Source organism: Argiope bruennichi, chromosome 8 (genome assembly GCF_947563725.1).
Source record: "Argiope bruennichi chromosome 8, qqArgBrue1.1, whole genome shotgun sequence".
In the NCBI taxonomy this organism is placed as follows: domain Eukaryota; kingdom Metazoa; phylum Arthropoda; class Arachnida; order Araneae; family Araneidae; genus Argiope; species Argiope bruennichi.
Genome location: NC_079158.1, coordinates 73562259 through 73586712, shown reverse-complemented (window position 1 = coordinate 73586712; position 24454 = coordinate 73562259). Strand labels below are relative to the sequence as shown.

Below are 24454 nucleotides of genomic sequence, written 5' to 3'. Positions count from 1 at the left end.
TTAAACTGTAGATACTTCTCAAATTTTGAACAAAATCCATCAAACGGTTGATCATTTGTTGGTTTGTACTTTCGCATGCACGTAAACGTAATAACTCATAAGCTCAATGACTTAAGTCAATGAAAGTCATTTATGATATTTTATGACAATTGTAGTTTCGTTTCAAATTTTGATGTCAGTTGATCAGCAAAAAAATCGTCCAAAATACGTATTATCGCTATTGTAAAAATTTTAGATTTCAGCAAAAGATCTATATATCGTAACTATCGTTCATTAATGACATGGATGGTATTCGCAGCCTTACCCAAGATTATGAATTTTACGCAGAGGGAGGGAAGCAAGACCTGTATTGGAGAGTATGCGGGAAAGTTTCGGGGTAACTGATTAATGCAAAATATTACATAATCTGAAATCTTGTGAAAGAATAATTATGAAAGGTGTTGAAATACTTGAATACTATCTAAAATTTAGACTTTAGTATGCGGGAAAGTTTCGGGGAGACCATTTCCACTGATTTAAACCAGTATTATTCAAAAATCGCTATATTGATAGGCCGATGTGCGTTTCACCAGCAAATTTCTCGATGTGATCTTTATATCTGCGGGGTGTTTTCCCAACTTCATTTCTTACAAAACAGAAATGAAGCCTTTAAAAGTCCTCTAATAAGGCAACTTTATACCGTGCATGCCCTCCTAAATCAGAATTTTACCTGATTATTAGGTGCTACTTTAGGTGTCATGATCCTCTTGGACCATAGAAAATGCCACTCTTCCGATTTATTAGGAATTTTTGTTGTATGAACTTTGCTAAATATTTTTTTACTGGATTATTGATTCTAGGATCACTAACTGAATGTGAATTCTTGATTGTTAGACCTCGAATTCACATTCAATTGTAAATTATTAAACTGCCAGATAAATAAATTTTGCCATTCAATAGATGTGAATCAAATTTTTATTAATTATTTCAAAACATTTTATTTTGGAAGAATAAATTTATCATTATCACGTAAAGAAATAAGGTTACGAAGCTCTTTCATCACAGTTTCAATTAGATTACAGACATGCTTAAAGAAACTCCGCTAAATAATCGTTATCTACAGGTACATTGATATATATTTCTTATTTTTTTCATATATTTTAAAGTACATTTTTGAAGATAAAGCGTTTAAAGATACCGAAGAAATTGTCTGTTATTTTTTTGAAAAAGAAAATGCATGAAACAATAAAAAAGCATTAAAAGCACGCATCCCAATTTTTATCTGGCTTTATCAGCAGAATTGAATTGGTGTTGTGGCCTAAGTAGAATCACAGGTTGTGATAACCGAATGATGGTTAGATAAGAAAAATAACAGCTTCGAGGGGAGGGACTCATAATTCCAATATTGTTGCGTCTAATAACTCTCTCTCACAAAAAAATCAGGAATGACTATGTTATGTCTGTGACAACAGTTATCTATTCCTCCGTTACCATTATGCAATGTGATAAAAGAAGATTAATTAGTTTCTTTTAGTGTCTGTGTAGAATTTGGGCGCCTGCAAATTAAGGTTTAAAAATGAATTCTGGTTTTAGAGCTGTTCCTACAAGCTTTCGAATTCACCCATTGACTGTTGTTTCAAAAGACTACCTTTGCGGATTTGGTAGATGGACTCCAAGATGGCTGCAAAAGTACGCAGATCCAAAATTTTACCTAATAGTGTTTGGTGCACTCGCAATTCTTCAAGGAGCTTATTTCACATATTTTATTGGAATTATTTCTACTTTAGAAAAGAGATTCGCCTTCAGAAGCAAAGTGACTGCCTATATTATGATAGCTGAGAATGTGACACCAATAATTGCATGCATGTTGCTAGGTTATTTCGGAGGCAAAGTTCACAAACCCAGATTACTTTCCTTTTGCATGTTTCTTGTTGCTGCAGGCTGTTTTTTGAGTGGATTACCATATTTTATATATGGCCCGGGATTGCATATTATTTCGAAAGATACAGTGACACTTCCTGAGAATAGTAAAAGAGAGTTTTGTGCGTATGGAGGCAAAAGCGAGCCTTGCAATTTGAATGAAAATGTCAAAACTCACCCTGCTGCCATCATTATGTTCCTTGCCAATTTTCTGAATGGGTTTGGGTATATAGCTTTCTATATTGTTGGGACTCCATACCTTGATGATAATGTCAGGAAGAAAAATTCTCCATTATATTTCAGTAAGTACAAAAGTTTGAGTTAAGCTTAGGTTTTAACAGAGCATACCGTATTTACTGTTCTAAGTAATTTGTTTACAATATATTTATTCAGTCATTCTGCAAAGAAAAATAATTTAAAATAGAGAAAACGCATGTTTTTATTTATTTTATACAATGTATATTGATATAAACACAGTAATCTCATATTCTTTGAAATTTCAATTTGTGCTTATTAAACTAATCAACCTAGTATTAAGTAATTTATTTACTATATACTTATTTAGTCATTCTACAAAGAAAAATACTTTAAAATAGTGATAACACATATTTTTATTTATATTATACAATGTATATTGATATAAACACAGTAATCTCATATTCTTTGAAATTTCAATTTGTGCTTATTAAACTAATCAACCTAGTATTAAATGAAGCAACTGTATGATACAATAATAGGAATATTTGATATTCTTTCTTTTGATTCGTGAATTCGGCAAATTTATACATATTTTTTTCTATCAGTGTTAATTAAATTCATGATATAAAATACTACTAATTATAAATAATCTAAATAAATATTGTAGTAACTGTACCAATAAATTCCTAAGTATTGTAATTATTAAAATTTTATAGATCACAAAATTATATTGAAATGAATGGCAATAATATTTTTTATAAATTTGGAAATTCAAAACCATCTAGTTTCTATCAATCTATGTTTCTTATAGATTTTGCTCTCAAAATATTTTCCAGTCTTTATTATGTAAATGTAAAATTCATATTATTAATATATATTTTTGACATGTATTGAAAACATATTTTTTTGTTTCTTATTTCTATATTTAATTGCTCATGAAAATCCTTTTCCGTAAAAATGAATAAATAAAGATAATACAATAAGAGGAAGCACTATGAGGATGCACTTAACTGGCTAACTGGCAATATTACAGACATGCGTCTATATTTTAAATAATTAAAATTAAAATTTAAGTCCACATGTTATAATGAAACGTGTTGTATTTCAAAAGTAACGGAGAAATTAATGAATAAATGTATCAGGCTTTTGCATTTTTAATAATATGAAAAAAGAGAAAAATGATGGTAGTATTATTGGAATTTTGAAAAAAATATATAAACTTAGAGTTGCTTTTTGATTCAGAATATTTTTTACATATATTTCAAAAATGTTTCTTGATCTTTTTCTGTAAATTTATTTAACGTATTTTGAACTAACTTTCATTTTTTTACTTGGTAAGGTGCCATGGCTGCTTTAAGGATATTTGGGCCTACTATTGGGTTCCTGTTGTCTTCATTCTGTCTCAAATATTATGAAGATCCATTCTGTAAGTCAATATGAATTAATTATAATTATTTAAAAGAAATCTCATTTAATGAACTTTAATATTGTTAAAATTTGCTATTAAATTCATAATATTCTAATATTGTTAAAATTTGCTATTAAATTCATAATATTCTAATATTGTTAAAATTTGCTATTAAATTCATAATATTCTAATATTGTTAAAATTTACTTGTTGCTGTACGAAATACAAAGAAAGTATAACAAACGCCAAAAAATTCGAACCTAAGATTTTGACAAATTTTTGCATTTTCCAGGCCACCTTGAATTCGAAAAACACATTTTTTTGTATTACGTCTGTATGTGACAAAAATAACTCAGTAACGTTTTGAGTAAGACTGATAAAATTTTGTATATAACTCATACATCAAATTTGCAGATTCCTATCAAATATCTATCTATCTATCTGTGCATGTGTGTATGTGAGTGTGTGCTGAAAAATTATGTACACATTGTTTCAGTAGTACTAATTCTATTCCTAAGCAACTTATGATTCCACCAATTTAAAGAGTTTTCATTCAGAATAAAAATTTTATTGTATAAGGAATAAAGATCTGGAAATCTCTTTAAAACCATTGCTTTTCTTTTTTACTCATAAGAATTCGATATCTAACTGTATTGTTTAGAACTGGATCAATACATACAAGCAAAATTCTATTTTTAAATATGAATAACAGTGGTGAAAAAATGCATGGAATATGAAATAAATTTTGTTTTTTGCTAACTAAAATATACACCCAATTTTGGAAAATGTGTAAATATGTGTGCAAAATATTAAATATTAAGAATCATGACAATGATATAAATTATTTCTCGGCATTAGATAAACCATCTAATCTAATTCAAAGCATATTTTTTAAAACATTGCCTAACAAATTATTTTAACCTCATCTAACCATTTCCCCTTAAAATATAAGAATAAAGAAGAATCTTTGAAAAAAATATATAAAAAAATTACCGAACACAGTAAGAAAGGAATAATAAAGTATTATGGAAAAACTTAAATTTTGTAAACACAATCATATTACACGCATTACTTTCAAGTATTTATTCATCACAATACCTAATGAAGACAGAAAAACTACTAAAAAATTTAATGAGCAGCATCTTAGTTAAATTAGGTGTGAAGTAAATAAAAATTAAGTGACTTCTGTGAGATGACATAAAATTTTAATCGAAAATATTTAAAGCAAATCTGAAAGAAATCATTATGAATAATTATTTTACTTTCTAAAGAATTTTAAAGAATATTATTTATAAAATAATATCAAATGAAAATGAATTATGGATATCTATATAGACGGTCTGGTGAGATTTGTTAGAGTATATGGAGAAATATGACTAATGATTGTATTTCTATGAATTTTGTAAGAAAAATTAATTAAATTATCGATTTAAAATAAACCTTTAGTCTTACTTCTTTTACATTCTTATCAATTTCTAAAATACGTTTTAATTTATAGATAAATAAGTTCAATCTCTGTTTTCGTATGTCTTCGTTATATTTTTTAAGAAGATTGTTGGATGTAAGTAAAAATAAATAAAAGAATAAAATAAAATAAAAATATATAATAAATTCGTAAACATTCTAAAAGAGAACACGAGAGAATTATAATCTGTGCTTTGCAAACTTATCTCTTTTTTGATTTAAACAAAGGATTAAAAAATAATTTCGGGGAAAATATACGCATGCCTGCGAAAGTTTAAACATCTTTCTTGAATTTGAAATTTCTTAACCACATGGCGTTACTAATGCTGATAAGTGTGTATTGATACAATTTATTATTTTACAAAGATTTGTTTTTTTCAATATAAAATTTCCATAATTTAAACTCTTTAAAAGTGATACTAGGCAGAAAAAACTTAGCTTACCTGTTCATAAATAAGTGATTAATATTAGAAATTCTTGACTAATTCCTTAAATGAATGAATTGATTTTAAAACAATTATAGACTAAAAGCAAGCCATAATTACGAAGACAGTACTGTTTTAGAAAATAAATAAAAATAGTTCACATTTCGAATTTTTTAAAAATCCGATTCTAATCTGAAAAAGTTTGCACGAGATCTAGTTATCTATGAAAACATGTTTGCCTTAAAATTCAAATTTCTATCTTTAGAAAGCCTTAAACATGTTAAGCCTTCCAAAACTATCTCATATTATTCTTGTATATGAGATAGTTGTTAAAATCAGTATTTCATATTTCCCAAGGCGAATTCTTTAGTATTGCAATTGTTTATGAAATACGCGGAAGAAATTTTAATGGCATTGATAATAGAAACGACTCGTGCCATTGACATCATTGTGAGATGCAATATTCGACTTGTATTTATCTTGAAGAAGGCTGAAGGAAAATGAGATAAATATATCTAAAAATTAATGAACTTTTTTTCTGCTTGTAATTTATATAAACGTATTGATTTAATCGTTTTGATATAAGCTTTGGAGCATTTTTTATAGCGTTTTGATAAGCATATTTCTGCAATCATTGGATGTAGCAAGTTCCTGCAAGATCACTCATGAAATAGAAAGGAGAAAGTTTTGTGTTATCTCCCTTAAATGGCATTGAGAAGTGTGATAAAATAAATGTTTTGTGAGAATTTTCAATCAGCAGAGTTTTATATCAGTCAACTATGAAAGTTAAAATCTAAAAAGTATTAATGCCTGAAAATATTTTGAGTATATCGATGTTTCCAGAACTATTCTTTATAAATAATATTATCGTATTAAACAACCCCTTCAATGTATTAAAAATAAATTTATAAAAAGAGGCAAATTTATTGTATGACAGTTTTCCTAATAACATCAAACAATGCCGGCGTCCTAGCATAGGGGTAGCGCATCTTCCCCGTGATCTGGGCGTCCCGGTTTGGGCATGGTTGTTCTTCCTGTTCTAACTGTGAGATGTGTGAATGTGCCCTCCTGTAAAAAGGGGTTGTGCAAGCGAATGAGTGATGCGTGAGTAGTCAAGTCGTACTCTTGGCCCAAGTTGGCTCTACGATAAAAACAAGAGGCACTTCCCCTTAGGCTTAAATCGGCTGTCTTTCAACAGCGGGCTTGTCCGTGGCAAGTGCCATAAGAAACAACAACATCAAACAATATGTTCTACTAACATATTATACTTTAATGGCGAATAATTGTAAAAGTAGAGTAAGAGAAATTAGTTAAATATTAAGAGCATCAGGATTTCACTTCGAATGAAACTTCAAATATAAGATATTGATCTAAATCAATGCCTCTTTAAAGTTTTTTTAGGGTGACTCCTGTCTGTGTAAAAAAATCACCTTTCTTCAAAATATCATTGGTGAGAAAATTTATTATTATTAATTAAACCACACTGAAAATTCCCTATTAATTTATAATAACTGAAAAAATTAATATTTTTGGAAAATATTATTGAAATTGTTTAAATCCTTTTTTTTAAACTCTCAAATTACAAATGTAAAAAAGTTGTGTATAAAAGAGCCACGTGATAAATTTTTTGATTGTCATTCTTTTTTCACACAACACTACATATTCTCGAACCATAGTTTTTTTTTCGCCACAGAATATCTTCGAACTTGGAATCTCCAGGATTCCCTTCTATTAAATGGATGTATGTGGAAAGATTTATTAAAAAAAGTGTTAAAGACGAACCATAGTTTGAGAATTCATGAACTAAACGAGAGGAAGGGATATTATCACTGAAATTGAGGTAATGGTTCCTCCTCCAATATAAGAATTGAAAGTATTTAAGATTTTTCAACAGTTTATCTACTTTGGGGGATAAACCATTATCTTCTCTGATATTAATCTGCGTGATAAAATCACCAGACATTTCTTTTTAGACTGTATGATAAAAGTACCAGTCATTTATGCTTAGTCTTTATAATTTCTATTTACGACAAACAACCATATTTGATATAAATTTTGATACAATTTGGTATAAACTTTTTAGCATAATTTTTGTTTTTGATTGACTATTTATTAGACAATTATTTTGAATAAAAGTAATAGCTTTTGAATTAAAATATTCTTTTTCATGGGCACTTAAGATATATGCGTCTGTGCACAAAAAAATATGAAGCAATAAGGCATTAGAACGTAATCGAATCATTTTAAGAACTCTACATCAATTGGATATTCTTTGCAATAAGTTTAGTTTAATTTCATTGACTTCTCATTTTTTTTATGCACCACCGAGGTCATTTCGATAGAGACGACGCAAATTACGGTTAAAAGAATTATCATCTCTTTCACCATGCTTCTACACCACACCAACAGAAGATGTTTGATCCTCGACCATCGATTTCATATGAAGGCACAAATGATACTCGGTGGAAAACCGGAATCTTGAGCCCTCCTATTCCAATTACGGTTAAAAGAATTATCATCTCTTTCACCATGCTTCTACACCACACCAACAGAAGATGTTTGATCCTCGACCATCGATTTCATATGAAGGCACAAATGATACTCGGTGGAAAACCGGAATCTTGAGCCCTCCTATTCCAAAATCGAGATCCTATCACCAATTCACCACATATACATATTTACTTTATGCTATTTATTTCTAAATAAACAAACGAGTTCACAACTTCTAATTTTAAATTCTTTTGATTTTCCATTTCATTTATTTAATGAGATTTTAGTATTAAAAATTGCTTTCAGAAATATCTTATTAATCAAAAACCACAGAAATTAATTAGAAAATTATTTAGAATGAAAGGAAATTAATTGAATAATTAATGGAATAACAATTAGAATGCTGTTATTAAGCCATTAATGAAAATTAACTGAATAACAATAAAAGAGAATTTATAAAGAAAATAAAATTTTAAAGAAACTATTTACCATTAAATTTGTATCTTTTTGTCTGGTACAAAATGGATTTAATTGTTTAACTATCTCGATTGCTTTTTCATAATCACTTTTTGATAAAAATCTCCTTTACAAATGGGGGATGAACGTTGAACAATGATGTATTCTTGCAGATGATCCAGGGATCGATCCACACAATCCTCGATGGGTGGGTGCTTGGTGGATGGGATTCTTCATTCTGGGAGCGGCCATCTTTGTTTTTACCATCCTGCTGGCACTCTTCCCCAAGGAGCTACCAGAGCGTTTCAGATCCGAGAAGAAGGAATTGAAGGACGAAGGAGAAAAAGACGAGATGCCGAAGCTGAAAGGTTGGAAAAAGTTTTTTGTTCTAATGAGAAAATTGAAGTTAATACAAAATAAAACGAATCAATGTGTAAATTGTATAGTTGATTTTTGAGTGAAGAAAATTCACTATTCATATGATAAAAAGTTTTTTAAAAATGTATTTGTAGAATTAATTAATATAAATTATTGCAAGCAAATAGCCAATAGCAAAATATAAAAACAGGTTGAATGCATCTGGAGATTTTAAGATTTTAATGTTAATTTTCAGCTTGGAATTTTTAATTTTTCGTTTAAAAAACATTCAAATTTGAAATTTATTGCAATGATTGTCCTTTTCATATTTTTATGTCTGATTTCAATTTAAGATATAATATTTGATAAACACAGATACCCTTTGACTATATTTGATTAAAATTTAAAGCTTAAGATAGAGAGAAGGTTAGTTGCTCTTTTAATTCCAATTCCATATTTAAAAACTCAGCTAGAATTTTCAAAAACAAACTAAAACGAAAATGAGTTTAAAATAAAAGTAGATATTATGAATGGAATATTATAGCTATAAAATGCGTCACTTGATTACAAAATATGGATTCATAGCTAAAAGAAAAATTTCTTAATTTTTATTGAATATTATTTTTTGTTCATCTTAACAATTGAAAATAACTCAGCATATATCCATACATTTCCTGATCAGTACACACTGACATCTCTTTCTAAAGGCAATCTGCAAACATTTACTCTTTTTTTATTGATTAATATATAAGATAAAAAGTATTAATTCAGCCTGTTTTACCTTTATTTAATAAATTTTTATCTTTACAATTATTATACTTGATATAATTTATTCGGAAATCAAATGAATCTGTTAAGCTGAAATTATTAAGTAACAAACATTTATATCCTGTCACATTTATTTTAATTTTTCTTCAAACGCTTCAATTCTTAATTAATTTTGTATTTTTATTTCCCATTTTTTAAAATAAAATTCTGCAATACTAGATTTTCTCATCATATTTTTACACATTATTTTTATTGATTTTTAGATTTTCCTCAAGCAATAAAGAGATTAATGAAAAATCCCATTTTGGTTTGTCATGTTATTAGTATCACATTTCAAGTAAATGGATTTGCTGGTTATTTCGTATTCATGCCAAAATTTATGGAATCACAATACCAACAATCGGCATCAGAAGCCAGTCTTTTCTCAGGTGAGTTTCATCATGTTTTCAATGCTATTTCATAAAAAAATAATAAAAAAAATCTGTTAACAAAATCCGTCCAATTCACGTTGATAGAGAAATTTTAAATTACATTTTGTAATTTCAATCTTTTACATTTTAAAACATAAAATATATAACTGAATTAAATATCATTTGCAATATTATGTAAATATAAAATTTGTAAATGTAAATAAAAGTTGTGATGTAAAATATGTAAACATCAAATTTGTAATGTTTTGTAAATTTCAAAGCAATAAGGAAGATGGTTGATCATGCATAAATATCTATAGTAATGAAGTCTTTTAATACTTTTGGATTGGTGTAAGGATAAACTACATTATGTCTTATCGTCTAGTTGTATTAGAAATACTTGTTTTTGACAGTGTTAAATGAATTATAAGTGTTAATGAGGTAACCATACAAAGGTTAAATTTATATGGTTATTGTTTAGCTGATATACTAGATGATAATAAAATGGTTTCTCCTGTTTGGAGACATCTGCAGTTAAAATTAATGAGTGAAGGAAACCAAATTATAAAAATTATTGATAAATAAATTACACACGCACGCACACACACACACACACACACACACACACACACACACACACACACACACACACACACACACACACACACACACACACACACACACACACACACACACACACACAGTAATACTGTTAGGAGAGGAATGAAAATGGGTCACAATAAGCTCACAGAAAATCGATCATGCATTAATGTGCGAGTAATTAAGAAATGTACATGCAGAAGTTAGTGATCGACACTGTGAAACTTACAGAAAATAATCTTTTATAAATTAATATTATAGTTCTCTGTCCCTGGTTCGTTGTATTGGCTTTACCTGTATACATGATATGATACCAGTAATTTCTCGTATAGTTTTTATCATTATTAATCCATTTATCACTTTTGTAATGCATTTATATCCTCATTCCTTTAAAAAATGTGCATATGAAACTTGATTCCCTTCAACTGATAAATTTTAATTGCAGATACCTCCAAACAAGGGAAGTTATTTTATGATTGATTTCTGCAATTGATTTGTGCTTGATATAAATTTCTTTTATTCTGAATTACAGGTGCAACAGGAATACTTTCTATGTTATTAGGAGTACTATTAGGTGGATTTTTAATAAAGAAATTCAAACCTAGACCAAGATACTTAACTGGGTATATGGTTCTGGTCGAGATCTTTTCTGTCTTTGGACTTTTTGTTTCTATTTTTCTTGGATGCGATCGAATATTGATGCCTGGAACTAGTGTCAACGAAGATCAGTAGGTATATTTTTACATTTCTGTTTGATTTATAAATCAGAATTAATAAGTATAAAGCAGTTTTTTAACTTATTGATTATTTGAACCTACCACAGACTATACAGGGACTTTTCTAAAATACAACAGAATAAAATGAAACAAAGCGGTGAACCAAATTAGTCCTATTAGCAAAGGATATTACACGATATTTCAGCAATGTTGTTCTATAATTTGAATGTCGGTTAATATCGTGAAAATTTTGTTGCAATATTGTTGAGCATTCTATGATAATTTGGAAATGCCCAATAATATTGTTATGATATTTTCTCATTTTTGAACGGCATTCAGAATATCTGATGGCATCGTAAATATATTGTATAATAATTTATGCTAATTGGGATTGCATTTGTTCATATAGTTCTAATAATGAACAACAAAATATTTAGATTCACGAAGCAAGAATGACAAAATATATATCAAGGTTTCTAAATCTTTATCTGATTCTTCTAATTATTTTTTCTTCTGTTATTAATTGTTTTATATGTATACAGTTGGAGGGTGTTATATTTATTTATTCGGGAACAATATGATAAATCTAACTAAGAGGCTAAAAAGTAGAGAAAATTAATTTTTACAGATATCTGTAACTTCAAAACTTCCTGTAAAATCTGTTGTGAAAATGTTTTTGAAATTATTAAACAAAATAAATTAAATTGCCAAAATATTTCAAATTATTGATAAATTTTTAAATTTATATTGAGATGCACAATAAATATTCCCCACAAAAGTAAATTTATTCTTATTTTTCATCTGCAGCAGATATTAAAAACAAATATGAAAGCAACCACTTAAAATCATGAATACTCAAAACTATGAAATCATGTGATACGGCAGGATACATCTTTAGCCTTTATAAAATGATTTTTTGATACCGAATTAATTCAAATGAAATTTCAGATAAATATTTGTTTAAGCAATATTTAATAAAAAATGAAAATCAAGAGCTTTTTGGAAATATTGTTTGTGATATTTCAAAAGAAAATAAGAAAATGGGATAAAATTAGAATATAATGATAAAAAAAGCTTAAATGTAAAGTTTAATAAAATTAGTCAAATTAAAGGAGTAAGCATTCAATAAGTTGCTTGATTTTTAAATAATTGAAGAAGTACCAGAAAACAAAAATATAAAGAATCGTTAAATTTAATCGAAGTAGTATTTGCTTCAAAGGCAAAATTCTCTCTGAACACTAACGATTATCAAAATATTCATAACGACGAGTGTTCAATAGTATTCCCCAATGTTGATTATTTAGAATTCATAAATTAATTTTTGCTACATTAAACGAAACTGCAGAGATAAATATTGCCATAAGAATTATCAAGAATTTGTAATTCTCTGATGAGTAGGAAAGTAAGCTTCAATAATTTTGTGAAATCTTGATTGATTATGAAAAATTAAAGAAAGAACTGATATGTTTATATTTTTAATTAACAAAATATTTAATGCAACAAATTGTATTAAAATAATTTTTGCATCCAACTGATACAATGATAACTTTTCTTTTTACCAATAGATGGCGCCACAACCAATAAGAGAAACACTTATATTGAGTGCATGAAAAATTATTTTTATTTAAGGAATACAATATTTGTGCATATGCTAAAATTGCAAGATTTTGTGGTGTTAATAAGAAAACAAATGACCTTTTTCTTCTCAATTTTTTTATAAGGGAGGAACTTTCTTTTAGCTATAGTCGCGATTATTTCCCACTTATGTTTCTAATGGGTTATCAAAATTTAGTTCAGAGTCTTTAAATTTGTTAAAACGATCCCAGAGAGAGACAGAAAAAAATGCATGCACATCTCATAATGAAAGAACTTCTGTACTTCCGTTTACATATCCTATACATAGAGGCATGTCTCTAGTTTTCAAAATTGGGCTATTTTATCATTTCTTACTTTTGTTTATCAACTTAACATTATGGATGAACATCAGCACCAAATATTTTGACATACTTTCTTATTAATAACAGATATTATTTTTTCGAGAAATCAAACCTTGCCCCTATTGTTGGATAAAACGAATCTTTATTGTAGAATATCAGAAATTTATTCATTTTGTAAAATAAACTTCAAATATGAAAAAGTATATTTTTAATTCCTTTTTAGAACTCTGAATCTGTATAATGAGTGCAACGCTGGTTGCGGTTGCACAAGGAGAGTATTCGAACCTGTCTGTGGACCAGATGGCGTTTCCTCGTTCTTTTCCCCGTGTTTCGCTGGATGTCCAAACACAACAGGAATGATTTCATCTATAATTCAACCAACAATAACCTCAGCTTCCAATGCAACAGTACTTGATTTTTTTTTGAAATTTGAAAAATATACATTAATATGAAATTTAAATTTTATGCCTAAAGTATCGCCATAATACTTTATTTATTTTCGAATTTACAGTTTATAAGAAGTGAGATATTTTTTGGAAGAATTTGAATAACAGAATATATATAATATAGGAGACTGAAAATGAGAAATAAACCAATACATTTTCAGTCGTTTGTTAGTATAAATATTGTAGGATATATCCATGATGTCTCATGAATTGGAATATTGATAGATAGAAAGCGAAAGCTAGAAATAGCATATTGTAGAATACAGATTTTTCCTTTTTTTTTTTTTTATAATGCATCACGATTTTAATATGAAAATTCCTTCACAAATGTTTGTAACTATTCCACATTATATTAAAATGCTTTTGAGTTTATATTTGCTTTTATTCCATAGTGTTGAATGAAATTCTTCAAACATCAATTATATTTCGATGTTTTCTTTGAAAAAAAAAAAAAAAGAAAAAGACAGTTATATTATGGTCATGAAAAATATGGCCATCTAATTTTAAAAGTACAGTCTATCCTAAAAATCCATTCTAATTTTTTTTTAACTCTTGGAATTGCTGAAAAAAGTTGGAAAAATAGATCAAAATAGCTTACAAAAGAATTGTCTTCTTATACTTAAATTTTCATCATGTAATTTTTCATGTTATGTAAGAAATATTGTTGATTTTTATCAAATGTTCAGTTTTGTCCAAGCTGCATCATTTTGTTTTCTTTATTGTATCAAAAAAATTGGAGGAAGTGGCAGTAATATTTATTGTGATATAACAGTTGCTTCCCCCCTCTCCCCACGTTAAGTTATATTTAATCACTATTTATAAGCGGCAGACACAAATACTTTTGCCCAAAATGAAATTCTATGTACATAAACATCTATAACAGTGTAATAATGTGATAATATTGTTATAAATTTTTAATATTGCATTGCTGAGCAGGAAGTCGCCTAATAAGGAAAATATTTTTATAGATATGGCAGAGTGATTGCCGAATCAATGATCACCAGCCTCGGTGTCAAACCTGACCACTATTTAAAGATTTAGCGACAGAAATTAAAGAACTCGAATAGCTTCATTAGGATTCGAAATCTAAGTGTGTTCTAGAGCACTTGGTATTCTGTCAACGGAACCTATAAAATGCGGTGGCGCACAGATGAGAATCAGTCGGACGGTAGTCAATTGATATAAGCTCACGCTAGTAGTTCAGCGCAGTCTCTCAGCGAATTCTTTATGGGCTTATTATACTGTTAGGGTTTTTTTTCTCCATTTACTGCTTTTGTACTGCTGTTTTGTGTACTCTTCGTTCGTGTTTGTTACTTGCATATCTTTTTTCCCGGTAGAATAAAGCGTCTGTATTTTTTACTGAGCATACTGTAATTTCCATCGCACACACACCGATAAATTTCGGATATTTTCCGTAAAGGCATAATAACAGAGCCAGAATAATTATATTTAAAAAAATTATACTTATTTCCTATGTAATCATATGTAGGAGATTTGAAGCTTTACGAATTCATTCCCTGTTTTGTTGGTACTTAAACAGATATTATCACCAAAAGAGACTTGATTTTTATTTTCCTTTGATGTAACAAAAAGGAATTTGAGTATAAAATTCTCTTTAAAAAATAGGTATCAAGAAATTTGTTTAAATATTTTATAATCATTGGCAATTTTATATTAAAATTTAGATATTTACCGACTGTAAATGCGTAACTGCAGGGAACAGTACGTATGAAGTTTCAAATGTCATCAGTGGATTCTGCTCAACAGGCTGTACCATGTTCATGGCCTACATTATCATGCTTTGCGTCAGTAAATTTGTATCATCAACTGCAAGAGTAGGGAACACATTAATTACATTCAGGTAAGAAGCATTATTACAATGTGAATTTAAAAAAAATCATAGAAATTGTAGATGTTTTATATTTGTACATTACATATGGATAATAAAGCAGTTATAAATTATGTATTGGATATAAAAAAAAGTAACATCTTTTTAAATAGAACAGTTAAAAAATTCTAATACTATTTTATCTTTAATAATAGTTTAATTTTATAAAGTTTATCTGAATAGTTTGATTTTAACATTGTATATTCTATTGCCAGAAATAAATTAAACAACATTTCTATCTCAGAACAATTATTATTCCTTTTGGACTAAAATTTCTTATAAATTTATGGATATTCTTGTGATTTTCAATTATTTAGATACATCGAATGCTTTATGTAGCTCTAAAATTCGAAAAATACTAATTAAATTTGTAATTTGATTATCGTTTTAAAATACTAAGCAAACTTATATACCCCTTCAATTAGGGAAGATTTACAAAATTACTAATTCATTGAACCCTTAACCCGTTATGATCCACAAAGATTTGTGAAAGATATTCCTACTTAGGAATGTGTCGATTTGCAGAGTAGAATGTTTTAGGGTACGCGCAGCTAATTCTTTGACTATTTACCTGTAATAATGACCGCTCAAACATTCAGCAATGATACCCATGAAGCTTATGTTCAAATTTAGTCCAGTGAAATAGGTATAAATTTCATCCTACAAAAGTAATTTGCTAAAATATTTCAGATTTCTATTTTGGAGCTTATAATCAGTAGCAAGTAATTCAGCTCATGCAGTGGCCAATTCAATCCGAGATCTGAATTGCATTGAGCAAGAAAAAAATCTTCTTGCAAAACGTGTTTATATTGTCAGTCATATTTTTGTCAAACTTAGATTTCCCAGAACAATAGTTTATAGTCGTGCTGATCATCAATATCATATAAGGCTGCGGTGGTTTGATGGTGTGGTGAATGCTTATAAGGTAGTTAACAGCTACGCTGCACGAGCATTTCCTTTTGTATTGTGGTCATGTTACTGGGCTGCGAACACAAGATCCCAGGTACTATCCTCGCTCATTCCAATCCTCTACATTGGTGACCCGGACGTGATCCTTCAACCTTCGTACAGCTGTTGTGGCGCCATCTACCCACAGCAAACCAAAGTCGTCTTATTCAATTGAAGCAGCAACCCAAAGTCGTCAGACTCACTTGACGCAGCTACAGTATCAGCAACCACTCACCCACATACGCTTGGCGCTACTAAAAATGCTGAAATGGGTACGGGCGCATTAGACTCAACATCTAAAACATCACCACTCAGCAGTCATATCGTTCGTCTCACCTCCGACTCACTGGAGGGAGAGTCTGTGGTGAAAGCTTATAAGCCAGTTAACAGCTACGCTGCACGAGCAATTGCTTTTGTATTGTGGTCATGTTACTCGGCTGCGAACCGCAAGGTCCCAGGTTCTATCCTCGCTCATTCCAATCCTCCACAATGGGAAGTTCTTGGCTTCGGGATCAGAAGGTTCCGTCTTCGAGACCCGATTTCACAGAAGAGATGCCGTGTAATTGGGCATGGTGAACACCAAATCCGTTGGGGACAAATGCCCTCTAGTTGATATGATGCGGAAGCTTAGAGATTCGGTATTGACCCCGGCTCAAGCTCGCCATCCTGTCTCCGGCTCAAAATTACGAGGTCCGTCCCAAAATAGCTCTAGTGTTGCTTTAAAACGCATCGTTAATATAATTGAACAAAACTAAATTAAAATATCACATAATCATAGATATCTCATTGTCTAATCACTTAGAATAGTAACAGCTTAGACATGTAATGATGCATGTCTGCATTTATGCCCATGAAAGAGGGTAAACTTCATTCTGGGAATCGAAAGAGCTAAATTACACAATACTTCTATTTTAGAGCACGGATAGAATACTCTAGCAACATGTGATATATTGCTGGCCAGACAAAACATTAGAGCAGTTTTGCAAGTATAATAAATTTCAGTCGTGTTGATCTTAAAGAATACACATAACATATCATCACGCATTGTTGTATGAGTTATGTTGCTTATCGAGGTGGTAACATTTCATGTTGATGAAATGTTATCTACTTGAGGATGACTTCTTCACACAAAACTGATACGTCCATTTTTTTAAATATTTTTTTTATTTGTTCAAACGTTTAAAACAAATAAATCATTTGGTAATTTGTGTCTGGTTATAAACTAAATTCAGTATTTATGTGTTTAACATTTTGTCTAGTTTTCAACAAAATTAATTCGGAAATTTTTTGAACTATCGATATTTTCGGATTTTTATTTAATTCATAAAAATTAGTGTATTTCTAAATTTGAAAATAATATTAATCATTAAAATGAAAACAGAAACGAAATTCACTCTTTAAATAAATTTTAGAAACAATGGTTAAAATGAATTATAGTGAAAGCTTATAAAATCTGAAAAATAAGATGATTTAGGATATTTTTTTGAATTGAAGAGCAAGCTGTAAATATATGCAATTTGAAACAGTATCTGTGAACTCTTATGGAATATGTCATTTAATAATATGGTTGTTTTAATACGCTTATATAAATCTTAGTCTAATAGTGAAGCATGTAAAATGAGTGATTAGTGAGATAGTTGTATGTTCATTTAAACAAAATATGTTTTTTATTAGTATAGTACGTTTAACTCTATTGTGTATAAATTTCTAGAACAAATACGGCATATAATATGAAAAGAAATAACATATCATATGCAGAGTCGTAAAGATTGTTATTACGAGGTAACTACCATGTGAATATCTTTTGGTTCATGAATACTTCTGGTAAATGTGTGGTTTTGTTTGCTAGAAATCTTTTTACAGCTGTAGGCTCTATTTTACGCTTGATTATCTCTTGAATTGTCTTTCCAGAAAAATATTGCTATTACTTTTATATAAAAAATTGTGTGTAGTACTAACAGGGATGTTCAATGTGGTTCCAATCAGCTATAAAGTTTTTCATCTCGATAACTTGATATTTAGACAATATTTGAAAAGACTTTCTTGTATCGTTACTTGGCAGACATGATCACCAGTTCAAATGCTATTACTGAGATCACTTGGATAGTTTTGCATATGATTATTAAATGGATAATGCTGAATATATTGTCAAAAGCATAATCATATTACTGACTCTCCGACCCACCCGAATGCACACGGATAAAGAATACTGAATGACTGGAACGCCGCAACAGCAACATTAGCGGGAACTGTGGTTGAGTCTTAAGAGCCATCACCGGCCACGGTACAACCCTTCTCGAAGGAAGTACGTCCTGTCATTATTGGGAGGAGCGAAATCACCCATCTATTTATGTACCGGCCAAGGTGGCGAGATCCAACCACCATATCGGAAGCATCTCATCCTCATTTCGAGGTGCCCCCCCCCCCGGGGAGTCTTGTCAAAAGCATATTCGTAATTCTCGCTGTTATACAAGATTTAACATGAATTTTGAGAACACTCTTTAAGAATGTTCATGAATACATGAGGGCACGATACAAAGTTATACGATTGTAAGTACAATATAGATTCTATTCAAAATCTTAAACGTTTTTGTGTATTTAATAAATGTATAAAATGTTTTTAATGAAATATATATTTTTCTGTTATGCGCTTTCATTTCTCATGTGCCGTATCTGCAAGAAAATATAATGATCAAGTTTCATAGCATTATGATCCGAATTTTTTCGAGTTCTGAACGCCCTTTAGAGTTTTGTTAGATTTATTAATAAAAGCTCCAATTTTGGAATTAATGAATTTGTCCTATATTTTTGAAAATGTATATTGTTTTTCTGAATTTTCTTCTGAATCTATTTGACAGGTGTGTTGATGCTAAAGACAAGAGCTTTGCTTTAGGAGTCTTTGGAAGTGTTCTGGCAATGTTTGGTAATAAATATTTTTTATTAATAAAATTTGATTCTTGCTAGAATATTTAAGTTTATTTAGGCAATTTAAGTTATAATTTGCTATATTCGTAAAGGTATGGTTGTGTGATTGTATTATGAAACTGAGGCTCGAATTTTTTTAATATAAAAAATATCATATTCATATAGTGTTATTCTATGATTTTAAATAGCTTCATATGAGTCAATTAAAAGAATCTTATTGTATCCCGACTTATTCTCGGAAAACAATAAATAGTAATGAGAATAACTATCACCGGGAAAGAATTTAGGCTTAAAAATTGAGACAAAATGTTAAGTTCAAATTTAATTACGAATCCTTTTTTTAAAACTAGACTATTATGAATGGTATTTAAAATCGTAGAATAACACTTTTAGAGCAGGATTTTTTTTGTCAACACACTGTGACAGATATGAAGGTACTCGCATTTTAAATTCTAAGTTTGCATCTTTTAAAAATTTACACCTGATCTAATTCAGCCATCATAAAGTTCAACTGTCTTTTTAGTTCTTTTATCTTTTCAGACCTTTTACCCTCAGATAAATAACTTTTTATTTAAACTTGAAACACCAACTTGTTTGAACTTCCAGCCCTCCCACCTTATCCCATAACATGCATGGGGGCTATTATAGAGGCATGATTTGGTGGATTGGTTGGAGCCAAATTTGGTGAATTTCTTGTGCCAAATCTGGCACAAGAAATTCACCAAATGGTACAACTTAGCCAAATTTGGCTAAGTTGTACCATTCGAAATGTTAAAAGGCTTGTTTTGAATAGGCAGTACAACAACTTAAAACAAAAAAAGAATATACTTGTCGATATATGTTTTTTTCTGGCCAAAGTATTATTCGGCTGCCCTATGCAAAAAGTAATTGATGAAAACCTTAATTATTTTTTCTGATCTTAAGTTGAAAATAATTTTAACCACTAATGTGATTAGCAATATCATTCTGAAAAATGTGATTACTTCACTTCACTTACTATTTATTAGCTTTTCAATATATCTTGATACTTCTAAGGCACTATATAAATATAAATAGTTAGCTTAAATATTAATCTTCGTGATATTTAACAGACTTACCGAAAGTATGCTTTTGTTAATAATTCAGTTTGATATGATTAGTTTAATAAGTTTGTAGGGCTAATCATTTACTTTTCTTAACTACAGTCGTTAAAAATAACCATAGCATTCTACGGCTTCCACGTATAAATGAAAAAAATGACGAAAAAATACAAATGACGAATTGAAACTAAAGAAATTTTAATTAATGATTAGCAAAAGGAAGTTTTGATATAAATAAACTACTTTTGTAAAATTTGAATTAAATATTTCAAAGTAATATGACGATTATTTTTTATTGCCAATGTAAAAAAAAAAATGATTGAGACGTATATATTTTCGTAATTTCAAAATTTCTATACACAATTTTACTTGAGAGGAGATTCATTATTTAAAAATCTCTGATGTAGAAAGTTGTTAAATTGAATGTATGTCTCAACAACGAACAAAGGAGATTGCAATAGTAATTGAGGTGAGCTTTTTCTGCTTTTCTTTGGTCTGGAATTAGAATATCATTTCCGTGTGTAGTGGGTTTTGGACAATCACTAAGCCGGATGACAGGTGGAAAATACAATTTATTTACAAAAGAGCCCCCACATAGGTTGCAATATTACATAAGCTTTACATGTACCCAGTGTCCTTCACAAAAACGATACAGGCATGTAAGTAAATACATACCATTTTGTTAGGAAAAAATAGTTATATATTTATTCTATTTTACCTATTTTTTATAATATATTTCCTTTTGCTAAATTCGAAAATAATGAATGCATGTTGTTTGGTTGGAAATAAGAATAGTTTTATATAAGAATAGTTATTATTATACATATTTTTATTTTATACTAGCCGCCTTTGGCGACCAGCCGGTTCGCCAATCTTAATGTTCGTTAAAATTTTAATAATTAAATATTTTATGCAATTCCAACTTTAATAGATTCTTCAGCAAAATATTTTAAAACTTCAAATTTTGATAGTCATATAATTCACGCATAATATTATAAAGGCCTTCAGTCATAACGTGATATGTATCTCTCTAATTTTCTGTTACCCCTCGTAGAATTTATGCTTTAAATTAAAGTGTAAATGATTAATCTGCAATTCATATAATAATATTTTTTACTGAAACAAAGCATTTTTTTTAAATAATATGATTACTGATAATAGAGTCACTGAGCGTTTAAACTTTATGGGCACTAAAGAATATCTTTCTTAATTTATGTAATATCTCAAGAATTTGTCAACAAAATTTTCTCAGATTCATCATGAACAGATCGATTAATGAACAATGTTTCATTTTAAATGCATTAAACACTAAGAAAATAAAATGAATCGTTTAAAATAATCGGTCTAAAACAGGTTTAAAAAAACTACTTAAAAAACAATGTACTTAAAACTATAAGCATATACAAAAAAATATATAACTAACATAAATACAATTTAATTACAAAAGCATGCAACTAACCTAAAAAGAATTTAAATCATTGAAAACAGGTTTAAAAAAAACTACTTAAAAACGATGTAAAAACTATAAGCATATACCAAAAATATATATATAACATAAATACAATTTACTTACAAAAGCATGTAACTAACCTAAAAATAATTTAAATCATCTGTTGAAAGTGGTTGCCATGACAACAATCAGAACAATGCGCATGCGTGAATTTTCTTCGGAAACTTCTTTTCCCTTTCCAGCTGTGTTGCCATAGAAACCGGCGCACAGCTGTTTACACGTTTATGTTTATCTATTCATATTTTATAACATCTAATCAGAGTAACGGTGAATATCAGTGTGTTCGTGTTCGTCAATAAATGTTAATTTTTTTAATAACATGATTAACGAAAACAGAGTCACTGAGCATTTAAACCTTATGGGAACTAAAAAATATCTTTCTTAATTTATGAAATATCTCAAAAATTTGTCGACCAGCCGGTTCGCCAATCTTAATGTTCGTTAAAATTTTTATATTTAAATATTTTATGCAATTCCTACTTTAATACCTTCTTCATCAAAATATTTTAAAACTTCAAATTTTGATAGTCATATAATTCACTCATAATATTATAAAGGCCTTCCGTCATAACGTAATATGTATCTCTCTCATTTTCTGTTAGCACCCGTAGAATTTATGTTTTAAATTAAAGTGGAAAGAATTAATCTGCAATTAATATAATAATATTTTTTACTGAAACTAAGAATTTTTTTATAATCTGATTAATGAAAATAGAGTCACTCAGCGTTTAAACTTTATGGGCACTAAAGAATATCTTTTTCAATTTACGTATTATCTCAAGAATTTGTCAACAAAATTTTCTTAGATTCATCATGAGCAGATCGATTCATTAACAATGTTTACTTTTAAATGCATCAAACACTAAGAAAATGAAACGAATCGTTTAAAATAGACGGTTTAAAACAGGTTTTAAAAAACTACTTAAAAAACGATGCACTTAAAACTATAAGCATATACAAAAAATATATAACTAACATAAATACATTTTAATTACAAAAACATGCAACGAACCTAAAAAAAATTTAAATCCAGTCCGCATCCATTGATAAGAATTCGTCAACACAATGCGGAATTCAGAACACAAAGCGCATGCGTGAATTTTCAACGCCAGTTACGTAACGCAAATACGTGATTTTTTTTCTACGCCAGTTGGGGTAACGCTATGCGGATTAGAAATTTTTAATTTCCTTTATTCTGTTTTATTTTAATTCAAAAGTACTTCAGAATGAATCTGAAGGATCGATTAATTAACAATGTTTAATTTTAAATGCATCAAACATTAAGAAAATAAACAGAATCGTTTGAAATAATCCGCCGAAAAACACTAACCCTAGCCTCATTACTGTTGGGAGAAAAAAGCCTTACTCATTTGGCGGTGGCGAAAATGGAAGATTTTTTTGGCGGAAAAGTTGGCGGTGGGGAAAATGGAAGATTTTTTTGGCGGGAAAGTTAGTTTTTAATTAATAATTAAAATTCTAGTTAAAATTTCAAAAAAAGGGACCCCAGGTGCACATTTCCGACCTCTAAGGTATACATGTACCAAATTTGATAGCTGTATGTCAAATGACCTGGCCTGTAGAGCGCCAACACACACACACACATTGAGCTTTATTATAAGTATAGATATAGATAACAATTCCTTTAAATCGAATACTGATAATTTGGGAAATATCTTTTATTCATACTGGAACTTCGAAGTAGAATGGAACAAATTATCGGGTAAAATAAATTTTAAAATGATGATTAATTATATTTTTAACAAAAAAGAAATAAAATCAATAGGAAAAAAAATTAATCATCTTATTTCGACATAATGGGGCAAAATTGATGGAAATATCTGGCAAAGGATATAAAGAATATCAATGGATACAACGAGAATTAAATCTTAGAAATAACTAGAGCATGGTTTTAACAACAACGAATTGGCGATGTTCAATGCTATTACTAAAATTTTGCTTTATTCTTTAATTTATGCATTAACTTGCATGTATCCCGTACATACTTCCTAACATTTAAAATCACCGGTATTATTTTGTGCCATATATATGTTAAACGCTTTAGGGAATTTAATTTTGGAATCCATTGTTCATCTTGTAGAAGGGAAAAAGAGCATGGCATTACAACACAGTATAAGGCACATACAATTAGATGTATGTGGCAAACATAGTTACATTTGTCATGTGATTGCTATGTTATGTTAATTGACATTACGCAACATATTCTCATTACTTGATATATGTATATGTAATGAATTCGAATCCTGTCGGCTAAATAATATGTAACATATTTTGGTTTAAGTAGAATGCAGATTTGAAGCAGTGAAGAGACTTGGTATTTTTAATTTCGTTTTATTCTATTCCGAGTGGCAGGCATGATTTTTTACAAGGCGCAGCGTGACACAAAGGCAGAAGTAAAGAAGAAACAAAAAAGGGTCGAACAAATGATCACTAGTCTTATATAATCTAGGATTTCTGGCCACGCGTCAATGTGGTGACCTTTGACACCTTTTCAAGGGCACAGAAGATATCA

At 29.2% G+C, this 24454-nt stretch overlaps 1 protein-coding gene across 3 annotated transcripts in view; it reads left to right on the top strand.

The window, feature by feature from the left end:
• The window catches only part of LOC129981070 (solute carrier organic anion transporter family member 74D-like), a 75933-nt gene that overhangs the window by 47970 nt on the left and 3509 nt on the right, over nucleotides 1-24454 (top strand). For 2 of the 3 annotated variants that reach the window (XM_056091716.1, XM_056091715.1), the window contains exons 2-8: nucleotides 3437-3523; nucleotides 8514-8708; nucleotides 9729-9893; nucleotides 11008-11203; nucleotides 13352-13535; nucleotides 15260-15435; nucleotides 19269-19333. In XM_056091716.1, the coding sequence (XP_055947691.1) occupies nucleotides 3437-3523; nucleotides 8514-8708; nucleotides 9729-9893; nucleotides 11008-11203; nucleotides 13352-13535; nucleotides 15260-15435; nucleotides 19269-19333 (1068 nt within the window). Of the gene's footprint in view, nucleotides 1-1340; nucleotides 2202-3436; nucleotides 3524-8513; nucleotides 8709-9728; nucleotides 9894-11007; nucleotides 11204-13351; nucleotides 13536-15259; nucleotides 15436-19268; nucleotides 19334-24454 lie in introns of those variants that run through there. The other variant, XM_056091713.1, reaches the window with a different exon arrangement.